Source organism: Helianthus annuus, chromosome 4, assembly GCF_002127325.2.
Source record: "Helianthus annuus cultivar XRQ/B chromosome 4, HanXRQr2.0-SUNRISE, whole genome shotgun sequence".
In the NCBI taxonomy this organism is placed as follows: Eukaryota; Viridiplantae; Streptophyta; class Magnoliopsida; order Asterales; family Asteraceae; genus Helianthus; species Helianthus annuus.
Window position 1 is genome coordinate 175,532,713 of NC_035436.2, and position 19,453 is coordinate 175,552,165.

A 19,453-nucleotide genomic window follows, 5' to 3' on the forward strand; every position below is an offset into this window, starting at 1 on the left:
ATTCTGTAAGAGGTATTGCGTTTTATATTCTTTTTAATTGTTTCAGATAACATTTCCAAGTGGGAGAAACGTGTATGCATAAACAGTGGAAGAAAGTTTTTCAAACCTAAAGTCAGTGGATCTCTTACACCTGCTGTTGGAATGCTTTTTAAGTCATTTGATGAGGCATTTGCATTTTATCAGAGATATGCACTTGCTGCAGGTTTTTCTGCAAGAAAAAATACCTCTTGGAAAAATGTTGGTGGTTTAGTAAAAATAAGATATATTGTCTGTTCAAAAGAAGGATTTCATGTTTCCAAAGCAATAGATTCTGGTTCAGTTGAGAATAGTAAAAAGATTGTTAGACGTAATAGAGGTTCAAAAAGAGTTGGATGCAATGCTCATGTGAAACTATTATTAGAGGATAATAATATGTATAAAATCTACTTCTTTGAAGAAGAACATAATCATATCTTTGTTGAAGATGAAGATATTCATTTCTTGCTGGCTGCCAGAAGTATCGATTATGTGAAAGAAAGTTTTATATCTGGATTGTCTGCAATCAATATTGGACCTGTTAAAGCATTCAATATTATGAAAACAATCTATGGTGGTTTTGGTGAAGTTGGAGCTAGTAAAGTTGATTGTAAGAATTATAGAAGGGATTTGAATCTTTACATCGGAGAGTATGATGCAGAAATGGTAGTTAGGCGCCTTATTAGGAAGAAAGAATGTTGTCCTGGTTTCACATGTGATTATGTTATTGGTGAAGATAGAAGATTGAGAGGGCTTTTCTGGGCTGATGAGCAATCAAAAAAAATTATACAGTGTTTGGTGACATATTTGGTTTTGATGCTACTTATAAATCAAACAAGTAAGTTTTTTTGATTTATTGCGTTATATAAATTCTATTGCGTTATATATCCTGTTCTAAATTTTCTAATGCTTTTTTAATTTTTTTTATTCAGGTATGATTTGGTTTTTGTACCATTTACTGGTATTGATAATCATTTTAGGAATGTCACATTTGGTGGTGCATTACTTGGTTCGGAGACTGCAGATTCGTATAGATGGCTTTTAAGATGCTTTGTTAATGCTTTTGGAAGTGAGTCTAAAGTTGTTGTTACTGATCAAGATGCTGCAATGAAGAGAGCTATTAAGGATGTACTTCCAAGAAGTAGGCATAGGTTATGATGTGGCATATATGGGAGAAATTGAAGACAAAGGTATTAACTGCGTTTTATGATATAACAAACTGCAATTTTATAATTGTGTTATTACTGCGTTTTATGTATTATACAATAAAATCCAACATTTTTAACAATAGAATTACAAAACAATTGCGTTTTACAATCAATGCTTTTTAAGTTATTGCGTTTTATGTTTAATGATTTTATAACTTTTTATTCAGGTTGGTCCTGTTTTGTCAGCCAACACTGATTTTAATACAAGAATGACTCGTGTTGTTTGGAATGATACTATTATTCCAGAAGATTTTGAAACTGAGTGGCATTCAATAATGTCTACTTTTGGATTGGAAAATCATGAGTGGTTAAAAGACATGTACGATCTTCGATTTGATTGGATTCCTGCTTATTATCATGGAGAGGATTTGGCTGGGCTTATGCGTACTACGTCAAGATGTGAAAGCGAGAATTACTTCTTTGGTCAGATTTGCAATCCAAGATGTACACTTGTTGAATTTTTCACTCATTTTGAGACTGCAATGGATATTCAAAGGCATGGGCATAGGAGGAATGATCATGATACAAGGTATATTGAGTGTAAACCGTGGAGTGACTTTGTATTGGAGAAACAAGCATCAGAAATATACACCCAAACAATTTTTAAGGATATTCAAATTGAAATTGATGCTGCTATTACAAAGTGTATGTCAAAGTCTGTTGATACTGTGGGTGATGTTCAATATTTTGAAATAAAGGATTTCAGACAGCCATGCACATCTTTTTTCAAGGTAATTTTTTAAATTTATATTGTTTAAATATCTATTGCGTTTTATATTTCATCTTTAATTGCGTTTTAACATTATATGATCATATGGTTATATCTGTATTATATTTATTATTCATTGCGTTTTATATTACATTTCACTAATTTTATATAGCTTTTTAATCTTATTTACAGGTGCAATACGGCAAAGAAGAAGATGGTTTAAGTATAAATTGTTCTTGCAAACGGTTTGAACAATTTGGTATATTGTGCCGCCATATATTTTACGTATTACGATATGAGGATATTAGTGAGTTTCCTAGAAGATATGTTCATAGAAGATGGACGAGAGATGTCGTTTCAATGGGATCAAATCATTCCAATATTCGATTTAATGAAATTGGTAGGAATAGTGAGATTGATAAAGTTTATAGAGACATTGTTGTTGCAAATGAGTACGTGGTTAATAGGCTGGTTGGCGATTTAGATGAACTGTGTCGTTACAGGGATCATATTAAAAGTTATATTGATAAAGCGGATGAGGTTATGGTTGCTGCGCCGCCTCCTACTCGCAAAGAAAGATTTGCTGATATTGGAGGGAACATAGAGAAATCTGATTCTATAATTCGTGTCCCCATCAAAACAAGGACCAAAGGATGCGGTGTACAAAAAAGGATCAAGTCTAATCGTGAGATTGCAATTCAGAAATCATCAAAGATCCAGAAATCGTGCCGTGTTTGTGGTGGAAAAGGACATAACAGTTGAACATGTAAAGATAAGGTTTCTTCTAATGCTATAGGTTCTAGCAATGGAATGTAATTATGTATACAAATTCTTTCGAAATCAGATATCAATAAGTAAAAAAAATTTGTCATTGCGTTTTATGATGTATAGGTTTCATCTCTTTTTTTACTACATTTTTGAGATATCCTTCATAACTATCAGTTTGTTTTGGTTAATTGCGTTTTATGATAACAACAATATATTTGATCTTTACCATATACTTTATATGGTATTTCCAAATCACTTATCAGCTTTTTTTGGTTATTCCGTTTTATACATAGAACAATACAATATACTTTAAATGGTATTTGTTGATTATTGCGTTTTATTATCACACAGATCATACACAAAATTAAACAAGAAATGCAAGTGGATATAATAAACATTGCGTTATATAGATGATGATAGTTTTTAAACCCACAAACATGATGTTTTCAAAACACAAAATTAAAGAAAAATTACTAGCATTATCAGCTTCATGGATCAAAGTTTGTTTCTTCATCGGATGAGAACCCTAAGCTTCCATCAGGGATTTCCTCATCACTTTCAGATTCAACCCAAAGTTCAACCTGTGAGACTACTGCGTTTTGGAGCTTCTCTGCAAATTTGCTACCAGAGTTGTTGATGATTGGTATTTCAGATAACTGCTTCAAAAACCTTAGATCCTCATTGGTAGATATGTCCTTTGGGTCATACATCTCCACTTCACCATCGTCCCAAGTCACTGAAACTTTGAAAGTTTCCTCAATGAACTCCCAAGATGTAACCTAGGCATCTTCAGTTGCAGTTTGATTCGGATCACCATATCTCTTGTGTAGAATTCTGAACAGTGCGGCTGATTGATTTGTGTAACAAGAAGGTGGTATACCTATTTCGTTCATTTTTTTCAAAACATCTTCATTGCAGTTATGAAGAATAGAAGCAACAGAATGGTATTTTATTTTTTTTCCATCAAGGAATTGAAGAACGAAATTGCCTCTTTTAACCCACCAAACTGATAGTTGTGCATTAGCCATTTTAGGGTTTGTGTGTGTTGGGTATTTGGTGTATTTTTGGTGTATGATGAGAGCAATGTGAAAATAGTTTAGGGTTTCTGTTCTTATATATTGCTAGAGGAATTTGAATCAACTGTTTTTAATAATAAAAATGATTATTTTTTATTTTTTTCTTTGAATTGAATGTTCAATCATACACAGTATTGGCTATCAGGAATCCAAAAGGCTTTTTAAGGCATTTTAAGGCTTTTGGTCTAATCAACTGTATAAATTTCTATCATACACAGTATTTTAAGGCTTTTCTTTGTATATTATTTTATTTTTTTATAGCATTTCGTTTAAGAAGATTATAATATATTATTTTTTTTATTGTCCTTATTGTAATTTTGTTTTTTGTGTTATAAAAAATTTAAAAAAAAATGCATTGCGTTATAAATTATATTGCGTTATATGTTTGGAAATGAATAATTAGAAAAAACATTGCGTTTTATAATCAAAACATATTAAAATTAAAATTGACAATGTTGAGTTATAGCATACTTTTAAAATGATGCGTTTTATAAATTGTATATATATTTTATAAATTTTTTTCAAAATAATGTTTAAATAATTTTAAAGGATACATATTTCGTTATAAAATAACAAACAAATAAGTGCATTTTAAAAATATCATCAAAATATTGTGTTATATGAAAAAACATTGCGTTTTATAATAAGTAGCATTTCTAAATCAAAGTAACTAGCAAGATCAAAATCAAAACATTGCGTTTTGAAATAAGTAGCATTTCAAAATCAAAGTAAACCAACATTAGAAAGCCTGTCTTTAATCCTATCTAAACTAGTGTCATAGGATTGTTTTTTAAGTTTCGCACTGAGGTCTCGAAACTTCTTTGAGTCCTCAATAACATAATCTCTTTGTTCGTTGATTTCATGCAATAATATCTTCGCGATGAACTTTCTTCTTAAATCTTCAAGTTGTGCGGTCTGCTTGTTGACTGGTTTTTTGTTTTTACCCCTTGCAGGTTCTTCATACTCCACGTTAAACCCACAATCCCATTTTTCGACCGGTTCTCCATGATAACATTCCATATGACGCATAGTGAATATACCACAGTCAATTCCATTATATTGTGTCCTCCATTTCATCTGCATTCTAACAGGGGTTATTTTCTTTATATCATCTGCTTTTTCATGTCCAACAGATTTAAGGTAAGCTGCCAAAGCATTCCTCTACAGAAAAAAAACAAAACAAAACAAAAAGATTAGGTGGTTTATATATGTATTTTAAAAGCATAAGTAAGAATACTTACTGTATTTTCAGGCACATCCCCATATTTAGCTTTATTTGTTTCTTCTTTGGCACTGTTGTCAATGATGAATATTTGTTTCTCTTCAAGATTGAAGGAGATCACAAAGAAATGTTGTATATGGAGAATCGGGACAGGGTTAATTTTAAAATCCTTTATGCTTTTTAGCTTTGCACCTTGAAGAATTTTTTCTATGTTCATTGTGAATGCTTCTATCATCTTATCTTTATTTGTTTCTTCCTTATCATTCAATGGAAAAGTCTGCGTAAAATTAAACAAATTAACATATTATTGCGTTTTATGAAGTTAATAAATATACAGCTGCGTTTTATGAAGGTAATAAAACATACAGCTGCGTTTTATAAAACTTCATTCAAACAAAGTAAGCATTGCGTTTGATTAAAGAAATAAATTATAAAACTTCATTCAATCAAACTTCAAAATACTTCATTATACGAAAACAGAAAAATTGAGTTTTATATATCATACCAGCATTCGAATAGTACAGAAAAATCTTGGAGTTTTGTTGTCTTTTGATCTTCTTTTTTCTTCTTCATTCAAAATATATGACCAACAATTGATTACTTCTCCGGTGATTTCCAATCCTGGCCTCATTGTTTCAACAGCATATCTATATAGAAATACATGTTCTTTGATTTCAAAGAGAGTATCCCTGCAAAAAAAAAAATTAATAATAAATTATAATTTTTTTATTTTTTGTTTTAGTGTATATAAATGAATTTTTACATCATTTCTCCTTCTGCATGGAAAGCATATCCCGATATGTTGTTTTCGTGTGCCGTTCTTGCTTCCTTCATTGCTACTTGTCTTAGATAGTACGGTGAACAAAATACTTCTGGTATATTTTTCTCTCGATCAGGTCGTACCATCTTTGTTATTATTTCTTCTGTTTTGCTTATATCTGTTGTTGGTTGTTCTTGATGAACTGATTTTGCAGGTGTTTTATACGGATCTTCTTGTGGGTTGAGGAATGATGTGTTTTGAATTAGATCACTGATTTGCTTTTTAGTATTATCCTGTTCTTCAATTCTCTCAAACATTGTTTGTATTCCAGTAATTTGAACATCTTTTTCGATTGATCTATTTTCAGATTCCGCTTGAATTTCGGTTTGTGCAGCGTGAGGAGTAGCATCAACTTCAACTTCACTTTCAACAACATTTGAAGACAACTGAGAAATTTTCAAATCAAAGGATGGTACCTCATTATCCTGAATTTTCTTTTGATTTGATTTTTTTTCTTCTTCATCTGTCCTTTTCATCATCTCCAACATTAATGATGGAGTTTCTTCGCTAAATGATGATTGTTCCATTGAAGGTTTTTCCATGTGTGTTTGTAGAATAGATGCAGGGTCATTGTTACTGCTTTTTTCTGGATTGGAGGACTGGACTACAGCTGTGTTATCCTCATTGCGTTTTGCATCATCATCATCATCATTGCGTTTTATAATCAATGGAGTTGAAATGATTTGATTTTCAGTGTCTTCATTTTGGCTCAAATTTAGAAATCTTGATGGTGTTTCCATCATATTTGAATCAATATTAACTTTCTTGTGCTTTTTTGCTTGATGGTTTAATTTTTCCATCAATGAAACCCATTCGTTTACTTTGTTATGAAGAGCTTCACTGTTTGGATATTCTTCGACAAGCTCATCTATGCGTGATTGGATGTTTTCGAAAATATCTTCAAATCCTTTTAAATGATTATCCAAAACAGACACAAGATATTCTTCATGTGATCTTTTATCTTCAATGTTCTTCATATTTTCATCGCCACTTTTTGTTGAATGAATGTCAGAAAGACCTTCACTTTGATTTTGTGATGGCATGAAATTACGCAGTCGGCTTTGACTGTCTACCCACATTTTATCTTTATTCCCTATTGATGGTTTAATGAAGAAATGCCCCCATGATCCTCCACTTTCTGTTTGTGTTTTCTCAGTTTCATTGGTTTTAATTGGGCTGTTTTGAACATTTTCTTGATTCTCTTCTTGATCAATCCAGTCTGTTGCAGCTTTAAGTAATGTGATTGGTTGTTCTTCAGCATCGTCTTCATCATTTTCTTCAGATTCATTTTCAAAAATTTCTTCGTTTTCATTCTCGGATTCAGTTGGATAAACATAAAATTCATCCTTTTCATCTTTCTTTTTTTGCTTAGTCTTTTTGACTTTTTTTCTTTTTTTCCATTACAAGACATCTCCCCTCATTTTGCGCAGCAATTTCCAATTCATCTTCAAATTCTTGTAATGTTGTAGAGTCAATTTTATCAAGAGAGAACACTTCAGTGTTTTCAGCATCGTCAAATCCTTGTTTTTTGTAAGCATATAGTATCTGTATGAATCATTGCGTTTTAGAAATATAATCAATTCAAATTTTGATGAGTTTTAAAATATAAATCATTGTAAACAACTTACAAAACTAATGTTTTGTAACTTTAAATATATTGCGTTTTACAAAAATATTGCGTTTTACACTAAAAAAGAAGTTTTAACAAATAAAGAATATAAAGAAACAAAAATGAAAGATCATTGGGTTTTATAATATAAATTGCGTTTTATAAAGTAAAATTTTAAACAAACAAAGAATATAAACAAGCAGCCTAAACAAGCATTCAGCAAATATGCAGCAATAGTGAAAGGTCAGATTTCATACCGCTAACAATGCAATAGGTCCATTGAAGATCTTCTCATTTCCAGGCCATTGTATTCTTGTACGCCTTAAAACGGTCAGAATATATTCACCAATTAAAATCCTGGATTTTTTTGTCACTTTTCATTGATGGCAAGAATCTTTGATTAACATTACTACTTTGCATTGCCTCCGCCATGATCGTAAAAAATATAACCAAGAAATTTAGTTTGAACATTCTTCCAAGCTCATTTCTTGATTTTAAATAACTAATCAAGTTGTGCGCATACATTCTCTTCAAAATATCTTTGCTGAATTGACCGCGTCAGAATTTAATTATAAGATCAGTCTCGTTTGGTCTCAATTTTCCTCAATCACTGTTTTTCCATTTGGTATTTGAAATACCTTTTGGATAAATTCAGCTGTGATCTTAATCTTTTCAACTCCAGTATTTATCTCATTATTTTCAGCATCAAAGTTTTTTACCAGCCAATATCCAAATTTGCGTGGAACTGAATGCAGATTGAATTTTAGTATGCTCTCAAACCCTATTTCTCTAACAGTATCCCTTTGCTCTTTTGACAAACTTTCAATATAATCTTTTAGATTATTGACTGCACATCTTATGTTGATTTTTTTTCCGTCGTAATCATAATATGGTTGTTGTTCTGGTTGTTCTTTTGTTTTATCTTTCCTCTGTGATCTCTTTGGTTTTGATTCTGCCTTTTCCTTCTTTTGATTTTTTGTCGGGTTAACTCTTGGTTGTGGATCAACAAAATCATCATCTGACACATTGAATTGTGTTAAAAACATATATTTTTTTCTTGAAATTTGTTAAATGCGTTTTATGTTACCTGAATTTACTTCTTGTTCGGAATTATGCAGAACGATAGCACGTCTAGATTTTTTATCATTGGAATCAGAAACTGTCTCTTCTGATGATTCTATCACCACTTTGTTTCTTCTCCTTTTTTGTTTTTCCTCTTGTTTTTTAACTTCAAATAGAATAATGAAACAATTTCAATTAACAAATTTATGATAAAATGCATTAGCTAACACTATAAAGATAAAAAGCAGTGATTCCCATGTTTTAGATAAAACGCAATACTTTAAATCATATTATTTAACACAGCAAATTAACATTACATAATCTCATTTTGTTTTTTATGATAAATTAATATAAAACGCATTAGTTAACAATGTCAATTAACAAATTTATGATAAATCGAATTAGCTAACACTATAAAGATAAAAAGCAGTGATTCCCATGTTTTAGAGAAAACGCAATACTTTAAATCATATTATTTAACAGGCAATAGTTAACAACACATGTATCTCAACAAATTCAAAGATAAAATGCAATGTTCTAAAATTCGATTACAATTCTCATAATAATAATAATAATCTCTTTGTTTCTGCAACTTTATTAAGGTAAAACACATTAATTCACAATATATAAATCCCATAAGAAGCATTAGCATCTTAGATCATAGTTTTAACATAAAACGCAATGTAGTCTCTACTAACAAAAATGTTAAGATAGGAAAGATATAACTCATTAACTATTTTTCGGAACGGATATGATATATTAGGTCTACTGTACTTCATAAAACGTAACTTGAATTCAGTTAAAGAGCAAAAATAGATAAATTACCATTGTCTGAAATATCTTTTCGTTTTCTAGTTCTTTGTTGTTTCATTGGTGATTTTCGGCTAATATTTTCTTATTCATCTATGTTCTCTTCTGCTGATGATGTTTTTTGCTTTTTTGATGATTTAGGGTTTTCAGCGACGAATTTCTTTTGAGTAACTCGAATGTAAACCTTCAAATTATCTCTCGACGACGCCATGAAGTTCAATGGAGTATGATTTTCTCAAATTTCTGTGTGTGTTTGATCGTTCAATGGAAGTGTAAAACGTAATGCACTTTTTTTCGAAGGATTTCTGTGTATATTCAACGGCGGTTATTTTGGATTTTGACGATAATATCCCTGAAACCCCGGAGAGCGTGTTTAAATGACAGTTTTTAATTTGATTTTGATCTAGACCATAGATTGTGCAATTGGACGGTTATGATTGCTTCCTATCCTTCCTAGCGAAATAAACTTCCTATTTTATCTCCACCCATATTATCGATATCAATAAACGGAAAGCATCAAAAACTATAAGCGTGACATTAGTATACGTACATTACCACAATTAACTGATAATTAACTATAGCTAAATTATATTTAATCACTATAAAATATTTGACAACCATAAATATATTCTCTGATTGTTTAAACTTATAATGCTAACTCTTTTTTAAACAGCCCCTCTTCTCACCCCTAAAATCTACTTCTAAATTCATCTATTGCCCATATAGTGAGACTTAAACCCACACTATCTTGGTGGAAGTAAACACCTAATGTCACTGAATCAAAATCAAAAGACCATTAACACTTATGATGTTAATACATGTATATTAGTGAATAAAATGGTTTATAATTTCATTTGAACCTACAATTACACACATATATAGCGGAGAGATTTATGTAGAACAAAAATCAATGCGAGATCAGCAAAACAAATCTAAACTCAAGGCTAAATCCAATCAAATGGGAATGAATAGATATTGGTATATTATATTATAAATATTATGAAAGGTTTGATCTACTCCTAGCAAGTATAAAGGTTTTTTTTGGTTAAAGTACATGTATAAAATTTTTAAAGTAAAGATACGGCTACAAATATACACCTAAGTTTGATCTTCATTGTTATTTCTTCAAAAAGAAAATAAACAATAACATAGCTCTTAAAAATTTAAGGTTAAGATTTGTTAAAATCATCTTGTTCTTGATACTCTTTCAAGCATAAACCATATTGTAACTTTTATAACTTGAGGTTAAACAAAAATTTATTCACAACAATGTCTAACCTTCTTTTTCTTGAAGTTAAACAAAAATTTATTATCATTGTAATTGTCTTGATTCTTTTTAAATAAGTTATTCACAACAATGTCTAACCTTCTTTTTCTTTTTACATTTGCACAAAATACGCGACATATAAAAATTATTTTGAAGAAGCTCCTTCAAATTGATCTCGCAACATCTCATATTTTTTAAGCTCTGCTAGAGAAAGTGAGGGGGAGAGCTCTCTCAATACCTGCACAATAAAAGTCAAACAATTACATATAAATTACTGAATGTTACAAGTGTCCCTCTGGTCCAAATGGGTTGATTCGGTGTATGCTTATTCTCAAATGGGTCAAAAAAAAAATTGATTTAACAAAAATAGGAACGAGTGAAACAGGTTAAAAGTCGCCAACTTCCTGAATATTTTATCTAAAAGATTCATATTGTCGTAATGGCAATGTCTGTTAATCATAGTTAGAACATTTATTCCTTTACTGAATCGTTCAAAACTGGGACACAAAAGTGAATTGGGTTGACCCAACCCAACCCGCGTGTTCTGACCAGTACCATAAATGACATGTTTAAATTGATCATGTTTTGACCCATTATCCAACCCGAGTATTAATAACACTAATTTTGTATGACATAATATTGTATCTGAAATATGCATCACCCATGAACCAACTCAACAAGTTGATATGAAATCTGTTTAAATTGATGATAAATTAGTTCATAAACTTACCGTCACAAAATCTTCATATTCAACCACCACAGAATCAACGTCATCCTTCATGTTAGTTGGATCTGCATCGGCGGCTAAAACCTATGACGATTAACAAAATAGGATACTTAGCTATATACTTAATATAAAAGAAACTTAAATTTAGGTAATTAATCTAACCTTGCGCTTTGCAGCATGGAACCAAGCGTCTGCACACAATGCATACATGTCTGCGCCCGTAAAGTTTGGTGGACATTTCTTGGCTATTGAATAAAGAGATACGTCTTCGTGTAATTTAAATTTACGGGTCAATGCTTTCAATACCCTAAAAAAATAAAGAAAATGGTCAAGTATCAGATAAACAAACATGTCATGGTGCTGCATTGTATCCACAAATTTCTTCTACACCCCCACAAAAAAAAAAAATTGAAAAAGAATTAAAAAATTCAATGGGCATGTAAAGTCATATTGCATTATTTATGGAACATACAAACTATAACAGTGGTTTAGAAAAAATATAACCTTTCTCTATAAGACGGGTCTGTAGTGACGCCAACATAAAGTAGCTTATCAAACCGACCAGGCCTTAGAAGTGCTGCATCTATAAGATCTGGTCTGTTGCTTGCTCCTATTATAAACAAATCCTAAAAAAGAGGTTGAAATTTAATAAAGAGTAAAATGCCATTTTCGTCCGTGAGGTTTGGCCAGCTTTGCGGTTTTCGTCCAAAGGTTTGTTTTTCTGCATCTGGATCCAAAAGGTTTGAAATCTTGCCAATTTCATCGGGCACGTTAACTCCATCCATTTTTCTCCATTAAGTCAGGGGTATTTTCGTCTTTTTTGTTAACTTAAAGGGCATTTGGCCTTTTGAATACTTGTACATTATGCTAAATGCTTGTACATAAAGTTAAAAAGATCGAATTGCCCTTTAAGTTAACAAAAAAAGATGGAAATACCCCTAACTTAACGGAGAAAAATAGATGGAGTTAACGATCCAGATGAAAATGGCAAGATTTCAAACCTTTTGGATCCAGATGCGGAAAAACAAACCTTTGGACGAAAGTCGCAAAACTTGACAAATCTCAAGGACGAAAATGGCATTTTACTCTTTAATAAAACACAACATAAAAACTATATAAACAAATGAGAAATCAGTATTATAAAGTGGCATACTTGGGAAGAATCATTCAGGCCATCAATCTCTGCAAGCATCTGGTAAGTGATACCACAAAATCCACATGAGCATTCACCAACAAAATGAATGTCAAGATGGGCTGGTCATAACTCTAATATATATTAAACAATGATACCTGAGAAACAACACGGTCCATAACTCCCCCAGAATCACCAGAAGCACCTCGGGCTGGAGCTAGAGAATCCAGCTCATCAAAGAAGATGACACACGGGCGGGCTGCGCGGGCCTGCAAATCAGCCCATTCTCATGCCATGAACATTTTAACACACCAAGAAAAAACGATGGCACTATGGACTGGATATGATAGGATAGGATAGGATATGACAACGTACCTTCTGGAATATGTCTCTTACATTTTTCTCCGATTCTCCTATGTACATGTTGATCAATTCAGGCCCTTTAACACTTAGAAAATTAAGAGAACATTCGGTTGCAACAGCTTTTGCCAACAAAGTCTATGAAAGCAACATATGTTTTAGATGGTTATAGCAGAGAATATAGCAATAACGACAATATGCTGAGAAATATTAAATAATTTAAATGATATGTTATACCTTCCCAGTACCAGGAGGACCATAAAGAAGAACACCGGAGCGTTTACGTAGCCCGGATGAAAACAAATCCTTATGCAGAAGGGGGAGCTGTAAAGCAGTTATGCCAAACGATATGAACAATTTTAGTAACGATTTATTTTGTTTTGAAAGTTCGGTTACTCTAGTGACAGAAAACAAGTGAAAAAGCATAGCCCAAACCGAAGAAAATACGAGTATAAATGTATAATATCTCAAATGAAACATGGATTTGTAATATCAATCATCAAACACATACCTGAACGGTATCCAGAATAGATTTTTTCACATCTTCTAGTCCACCAACATCCTCCCATTTGACATTTGGGACCTACAACCCATTGACCAAACAACTAAGACTTGCTACACACTTCAACAAAAAAAAGGGCAATTCTGACTCATTATCTTATTAATGGGTCTATATGGGTTGTTATCTCAAACGGGTAAACGAGTTGAAAGTTTCTCAAAGTCTATTTTTAATGCATACAACCTCCTACTCTATTTCAGCTAAAGGTTTGGAATATTATTGTGACAATTGTGTTTTCGTGATCATAATTAAAACACTAATATTTTTATAGAATAAATATTTCGAATATGAACACAGGAGTGTTTGCGGGTAGGGCTACAAACGAACCGATTGTTCAGCGACCAGTTCGTAAACCGTTCGGCGGGAAGTTCGCTTGTGTTCGTTCGTTTAATAGATAAACGAACACGGACAAGAAATTTCGTTCGTTTAGTTAAATGAACGAATATGAACAGAGGTTGTGTTCGTTCACGTGTTCGTTTATATTCGTTTGTGTTCGATAGTTCATTAGTTTTTTTAGCTTTTATAATATATTTAAATACTTCAAAATTCCAACAAATAAAATATTTAATAAGTATCAGTGTATTATCCATTATGTTCATGAACACTTGTTTGTGTACGTTTGTTCCCATTTGTGTTCATGCACATTAATTTGTGTTCATTTATGTTCATGAACGTTTGTTTGCGTTTGTTGCCGAAAAACAACAAACGAACACGAACACATATATTTCCTTAACAAACGACGGTCCGTTTGCAGCCCTATTTGCGGGTCAACCTAACCCAACCTGGCGTTTTGACATGTACTATAAGATGTCTCGTTTCAACCAGAACCCGTTTTGACCCAACCCCAACCCGTACAAAATATCACGCTACACAATCAACTCAGCCCAACCTTGGGGGTCCCCAGAGCAGAGGCGTTTCTTTTCTTGGATCGCTCCAAAGCTTTGCTCATAAATTCTTTGCTAGGAGGCTGAATATCCTTTTGGGACTCTTTGTTCTCAAAGCTAATGCCATTAGTAGGAACCAAACTTGAACTAGCATCAGCAATTAAAGCCCTAATATCCCTCGGCATGAAACCAGATGTCTGTCCGACCATATCTTTTGCAAGATCCTCTGGAGACGTCTGGAGCAATAATACGTCCCAAAAAAATTTATGATAAAAATATATATTCATAAAGAATATACACTCTGTAAGCAGAAACAGATTATACATTCCGTACTTACATCTGGAAGCAGTTCAGGAATACGTTGAAGTGATTGAGATAGCAGTTCAACTCTTTGGTCTTCAGTCAACGGTCCCATCTTCATTTCATGACTAAAACAACGCCTAATTGTAGGTGGCAATCCTTCGGAATTATCAGCAGCTGCAACGAGCAGCACTGGATGAGTATATATGGCTCGAGTGCTGTTCATATGCTGCATGAGAAAAATTGTAATGAACCTATGATGAGTTTTGAAGGTAAAGAATGAATGGCCAAGTCATAATGAAAAAAATCATTATGTTGTAAAATTAACCTCTGCTTCATCTTCATCTTCGTAATCATCTTCATCTTGGGTAAATGGCTCGGTGAACTCCCTGATGACAGATGCAACTTCAGAATTAACACCGATTTGATCATTTGGTGAACCATCATTGGAGCTCAAATTGCTAAAAGCATCAAAGTGACGGAGAAGAAGAATCGTTGGCGAGTATCTGCAATGACACCACATCAGGTATACAAACTGTTAGCTCAAAAACTAGAGAGAGAATCTAGAGAGAGAGAGAAGTTCAATCAAGTTCCAAGCTAACCAACTCGATCAGCTTAGTTCGTTCATTAACTACCGAGATCATTATAGTTCGTTACAAGCTTAACAATCAAATCCCTAATCTATTACAACGTTACATTTAACCCCCCCCCCCCCTGTCCACTATTAATTTTACATTTTAACCCTTGTTCATCTTTACATTGTAACACAAACAGCCCAAGAAGTGTATGTTACAATATGGCCTGATCTGTTAACAATATAACATATAACTACAATAATCCTAGATACGTAAGTCAGCAACACTTAATATCATCACGATTACAAATACCTACGAGCGGCAGTGAAAGCTTGAGTCAACATGACAGAAGTTTTCCTCTCGGAGGATGCAACTAAATCGTGACAACTGTATTCAACCACATGCAGCCCAAGTTGATGAGCAACATGCTTCACCACCGTCCTCTTCCCACACCCTGAAAAAACACCGCATCATCGTCGAACAAAAAAAACATGTCAATAAATGACATCTGATCAAACAATATTATACAAAGTCCAAAAACATAACGCACCAGGTAAACCGAACAATAGAACAGCAACCCGGAATTTTGATGAAAGTGCTGATGGGCATAAAGTTGGAGTAATAATGGAGGCTAGGGTTTTTACCGTATCTTGATGTAACGGTGAAAAACCTTTTTTCTTATTCACTAAAAGATTTGGGGGAATAGCAGACGGAGTACTTGCAGAAAGCACAAGGGCTGTTTCTGTGCGATTGATTCTAAGAACGGGTTCTTCTGACGGTTCCGCTGCAACCACCTATGAACATGCTAAAGATATTAATAAGCAGTTATGTATCACAACCAGATATGCAACGGTGAAATGAAATACCTTAAAGTATAGATTGTTATCACTTGAATTTTGATTATTTTGGCTACAGGCAATGCACATAGCCGATTTGCAACTCCAGTTAACGCGGATACTGAAAACATCACCTCTGGAAAGATATCTATCAATAGTGAAGTACTCATTTAAAGCAATATCGATCTTTTGTTGACGATCTTCAGCTTCAATAGATGAATTTCCTTTGAGAGATCCAATGGTACCACATTCGGGTACTTTTACAAATGATACTCTTAAATGTGAGGCATACCTTGGTAATTTTGTCAAAGGTTTAATATCTAGATTAACAGAGAAGCCTTCATTTGTTTCGATATTAGATTCATTGTCCCCTTTTACTTCAAACAGAGAGGCCAGTTTGTCTTCTCCATGATGAAGAAGCAGTTTTAAGCATGAGGTATGCAAACCGAGATTAAACGCTAAAAGAGGAGAAACGTATGCAACTTCTGAAGTAAACGGGACATGGTGAATCAGAGGATAAGTAACTGAAGGAAACACAACCATTGCATTTGAAGCATTGTATGACAACAGTTCATTGTTTGATGAAACATCATGAACATTGGGAGGATCAAGAGCCACAATTTGGCTGATTCTTTGTATCTGGGAATCCACATTTTTTACAATCACCTAAAAGAAACATTACATAAATAAGTAAATAGGCCACACCAACACATGACTGCAAAAAACAGTTCTTAACAGCTTAAAACCAACACCGTAATAACAAGCTCATAAACTAGATATCTAATCAAAGCCTTCCGAACAGTGTACATCCTATCCGTATTCGTACAACTATCTGAAGTACCACAAGAAGAACAAATCATGACTCCATTTATAATTCCGATGTTACTAAAAGCTAGACCTAGAATACTAGTATAGAACACTAACTTCCGTATTAAATAACACGATGTAGGTTTCATAATCCATTGAGCCTTGAAATCTCTCCGAACCCCTCCCAGGCCCATTGGCTCCTAAAATTACAATAGTCTTGATTCTTGAACAAGCGTATATTCCACATCTGCTAACTTGTATCGAATGTACACTATAATTTTACTCTGTTCTTAAGTAAATCCTAATTAACCAAAATGACTTGATGACACTAAAATCACACCAATATATGATGCATATAATGCAAAACAACCAATATTCATCAAGTTAAACCAACTTGTATCGAATGTATACTACAATTTCCCTTTGTTCTTAAGTAATAAGACTAAAATCACACCAATATATGATGCATACAGTGCAAAACAACCAATATTCATCAAGTTATCATATATTTCCTCAATCCTAACTCAAAATTTCAAAGGTTCAGAAACCGTACGAACGATAGAATGATTAGATTACTACCAGTGAACCTGAGGTGATAGAGAGCCTTTTGAGAAGTGAAGTAGAGAGTCCAATCAAGGCAGCTTCATCGAGAGAAATCGCCTTCTGGCGTGATAACCCTAATTTTTCATCCGATAATCTGAGAATACCAGCACGCAACTGCAACGCCGTCGTTTCACCGCCATCGACGTCACCGGAGGAGTGTCTGTTGATCGGAGCACCATCAATTCCGTTTGTGTTTAGTTTATTGGATGAATTGAGAACAGAATTGATAAGTGATTTTGTAGAAGAAAGCACCAGTGGCTTCCTTCTCCCCACCATTGAGGATTCTGCAAAAATCCAACACAAATTGGATTGTTGTGAGCCAAAATCATATATGGAACACATCCATAAACCAGGGGGTATTGCGCAAATCAAGAAGATTTGTTCTGAGAATGCTGACGTCATAATTGTATGCTTTACACGTCATTAACAGGTTTTTTTTTACCTTTTTTACCATAGCGTTTTGTTTTGAGTTTGGTTGTAAAACAGGCTAATGAGGGTGTGCGGAGTGGGACGCGGCAAACCTCGGCAAATCTTTTTACCGATCGGCAAACACCGCCGCCGAGGTTTTGCCGTTGCCGAACAACTCAAGAATCGGGGATGCCTTGCCGATGCGGGGAAAGTGATTGAGAAAGAAAGAGGGTATTGTGGGTGGGGTCCATTCCAATCTCAACCAATCACAACTTTTTCCTTTTTTTAAAAAAAAAATAGTTTACCACTTCACCAAGTGTCTAAACCATTCATTGCCAACACTTTTCACAAAAGTTTAAATACTTTTGACTGATTGACATGGCGCGCTCTGATTGATCGGTTTTTTGGTTTGCCACTTCAAAGTGTTTAACCACTCCTTACACCCTGAAGATCATATCAACTTTAAGTATGCTTGTAAGCTTGTATATTATGTTACTTTATCGTGATGTATGCGTTACCATCACACAAAGTCACAACTCACAAACACCGCTTGCACCTAAGTGAGTGGAGTGGGTGTGGTTGCCCTCACGCTCGTGAGTGAAACAAGTTGGTGGGATGTGATGTGAGTGTGATCCGTGGCGGAGCTTGACCAAAAGTTTCGAGGGAGCGTAAAGTGATGGGACCCAAATTTTTTTTTTCCTATCCTTATGTTTCAGGTGGGTTGGGTTGACTATTCGATTCAGATCGGGTCAAATAATAATAGTTCCAAATAATACAAAGTGTATATCTACCAAACTACCCATCATTTATATACAAAGTTTATAAATATTTAGGATATACAATTTAGGAAAAATAATCAGGAGGGCTATCCTATATAATTTTAAAATTTTCGGACAAAAAATCGGAACTTATACACTTCTAACCGAAATATTGGGGTGGGCGGGTGCACCCCCGGGCATCCACAATACTTCGCCCCTGAGTGTGATCACTAACATATGTTAGTGATAGTGAGAGGAGACATCTCTCATGCCTAGATGACGTCTACGTAACGTGCCTTTCACTAACACTATCACATTCCATAACACATTATCTAAGTATACGGTATACGTATCCGGCTATCCCACAAGTGTTTCCATTATCAACAGGTTAAGGTCACTCCCCCTTGTGAGTCTATAACATGAGGAAGCCAATCATGCTAATAAGCGAAATGGCATTGCTTGTCCTTGGACAACCGAGTGCGTGAGGACTCAAAATGCATTTTAGGTTGTCAAATATTTAAAACTAAATTAGACATTGTTCGCTTTAAATTTCTATACTGTATAGATTTGTTTTAATTTTTACAAGATGATGGATTAATTTTAAAAGTTTTCGATCTTGTGAGTTGTGACGCGCTTAGTTTTAACAAAATATGTAAACAAGAAGCTTAAGGGGGAAACACGAAATCACCATCTCTGCTTCAATCACGCTAAACTCAAATCAAGAAAATCTAGACTATATACGAAATATAAACCTCAAATACTCCATTGGAAAATCTTATGTGTCAAAATATAAAAACAGAGGCTCTTAACTTGGTTTTTGAACGGCTAATTTCTTTAATCCCCTGTCGTCTGTGGGACTTGAACCCAAGACCTTCCCCTTCCCAACCTAGGTGTTTTTAAAGGTTTTACCTTTGCCAATGGACCACCACCCCATTGGT

The 19,453-nt window shown here is 33.6% G+C and overlaps 2 protein-coding genes across 2 annotated transcripts; one reads left to right on the top strand and one right to left on the bottom strand.

The window, feature by feature from the left end:
* Window positions 1-1,172: 1,172 nt before the first annotated feature.
* Window positions 1,173-2,694, top strand: LOC110888893 (protein FAR1-RELATED SEQUENCE 5-like). Its single transcript, XM_022136391.1, has 3 exons — window positions 1,173-1,205; window positions 1,391-1,954; window positions 2,125-2,694. Exons 1-3 carry the CDS (start codon window positions 1,173-1,175, stop codon window positions 2,692-2,694), a joined length of 1,167 nt encoding a protein of 388 aa, XP_021992083.1.
* A 7,861-nt stretch (window positions 2,695-10,555) lies between these two features.
* Window positions 10,556-17,696, bottom strand: LOC110891258 (peroxisome biogenesis protein 6). Its single transcript, XM_022138952.2, has 16 exons — window positions 17,326-17,696; window positions 15,970-16,605; window positions 15,654-15,897; window positions 15,416-15,557; window positions 14,857-15,034; window positions 14,566-14,757; window positions 14,234-14,464; window positions 13,297-13,368; window positions 13,023-13,109; window positions 12,801-12,923; window positions 12,584-12,694; window positions 12,447-12,485; window positions 11,798-11,919; window positions 11,456-11,600; window positions 11,297-11,377; window positions 10,556-10,804 (listed from the first exon to the last, which is right to left on the bottom strand). The coding sequence occupies exons 1-16, from the start codon at window positions 17,689-17,691 to the stop codon at window positions 10,712-10,714; spliced, it is 2,862 nt and encodes a 953-aa protein (XP_021994644.1). The 5' UTR covers window positions 17,692-17,696; the 3' UTR covers window positions 10,556-10,711.
* Window positions 17,697-19,453: the final 1,757 nt, after the last annotated feature.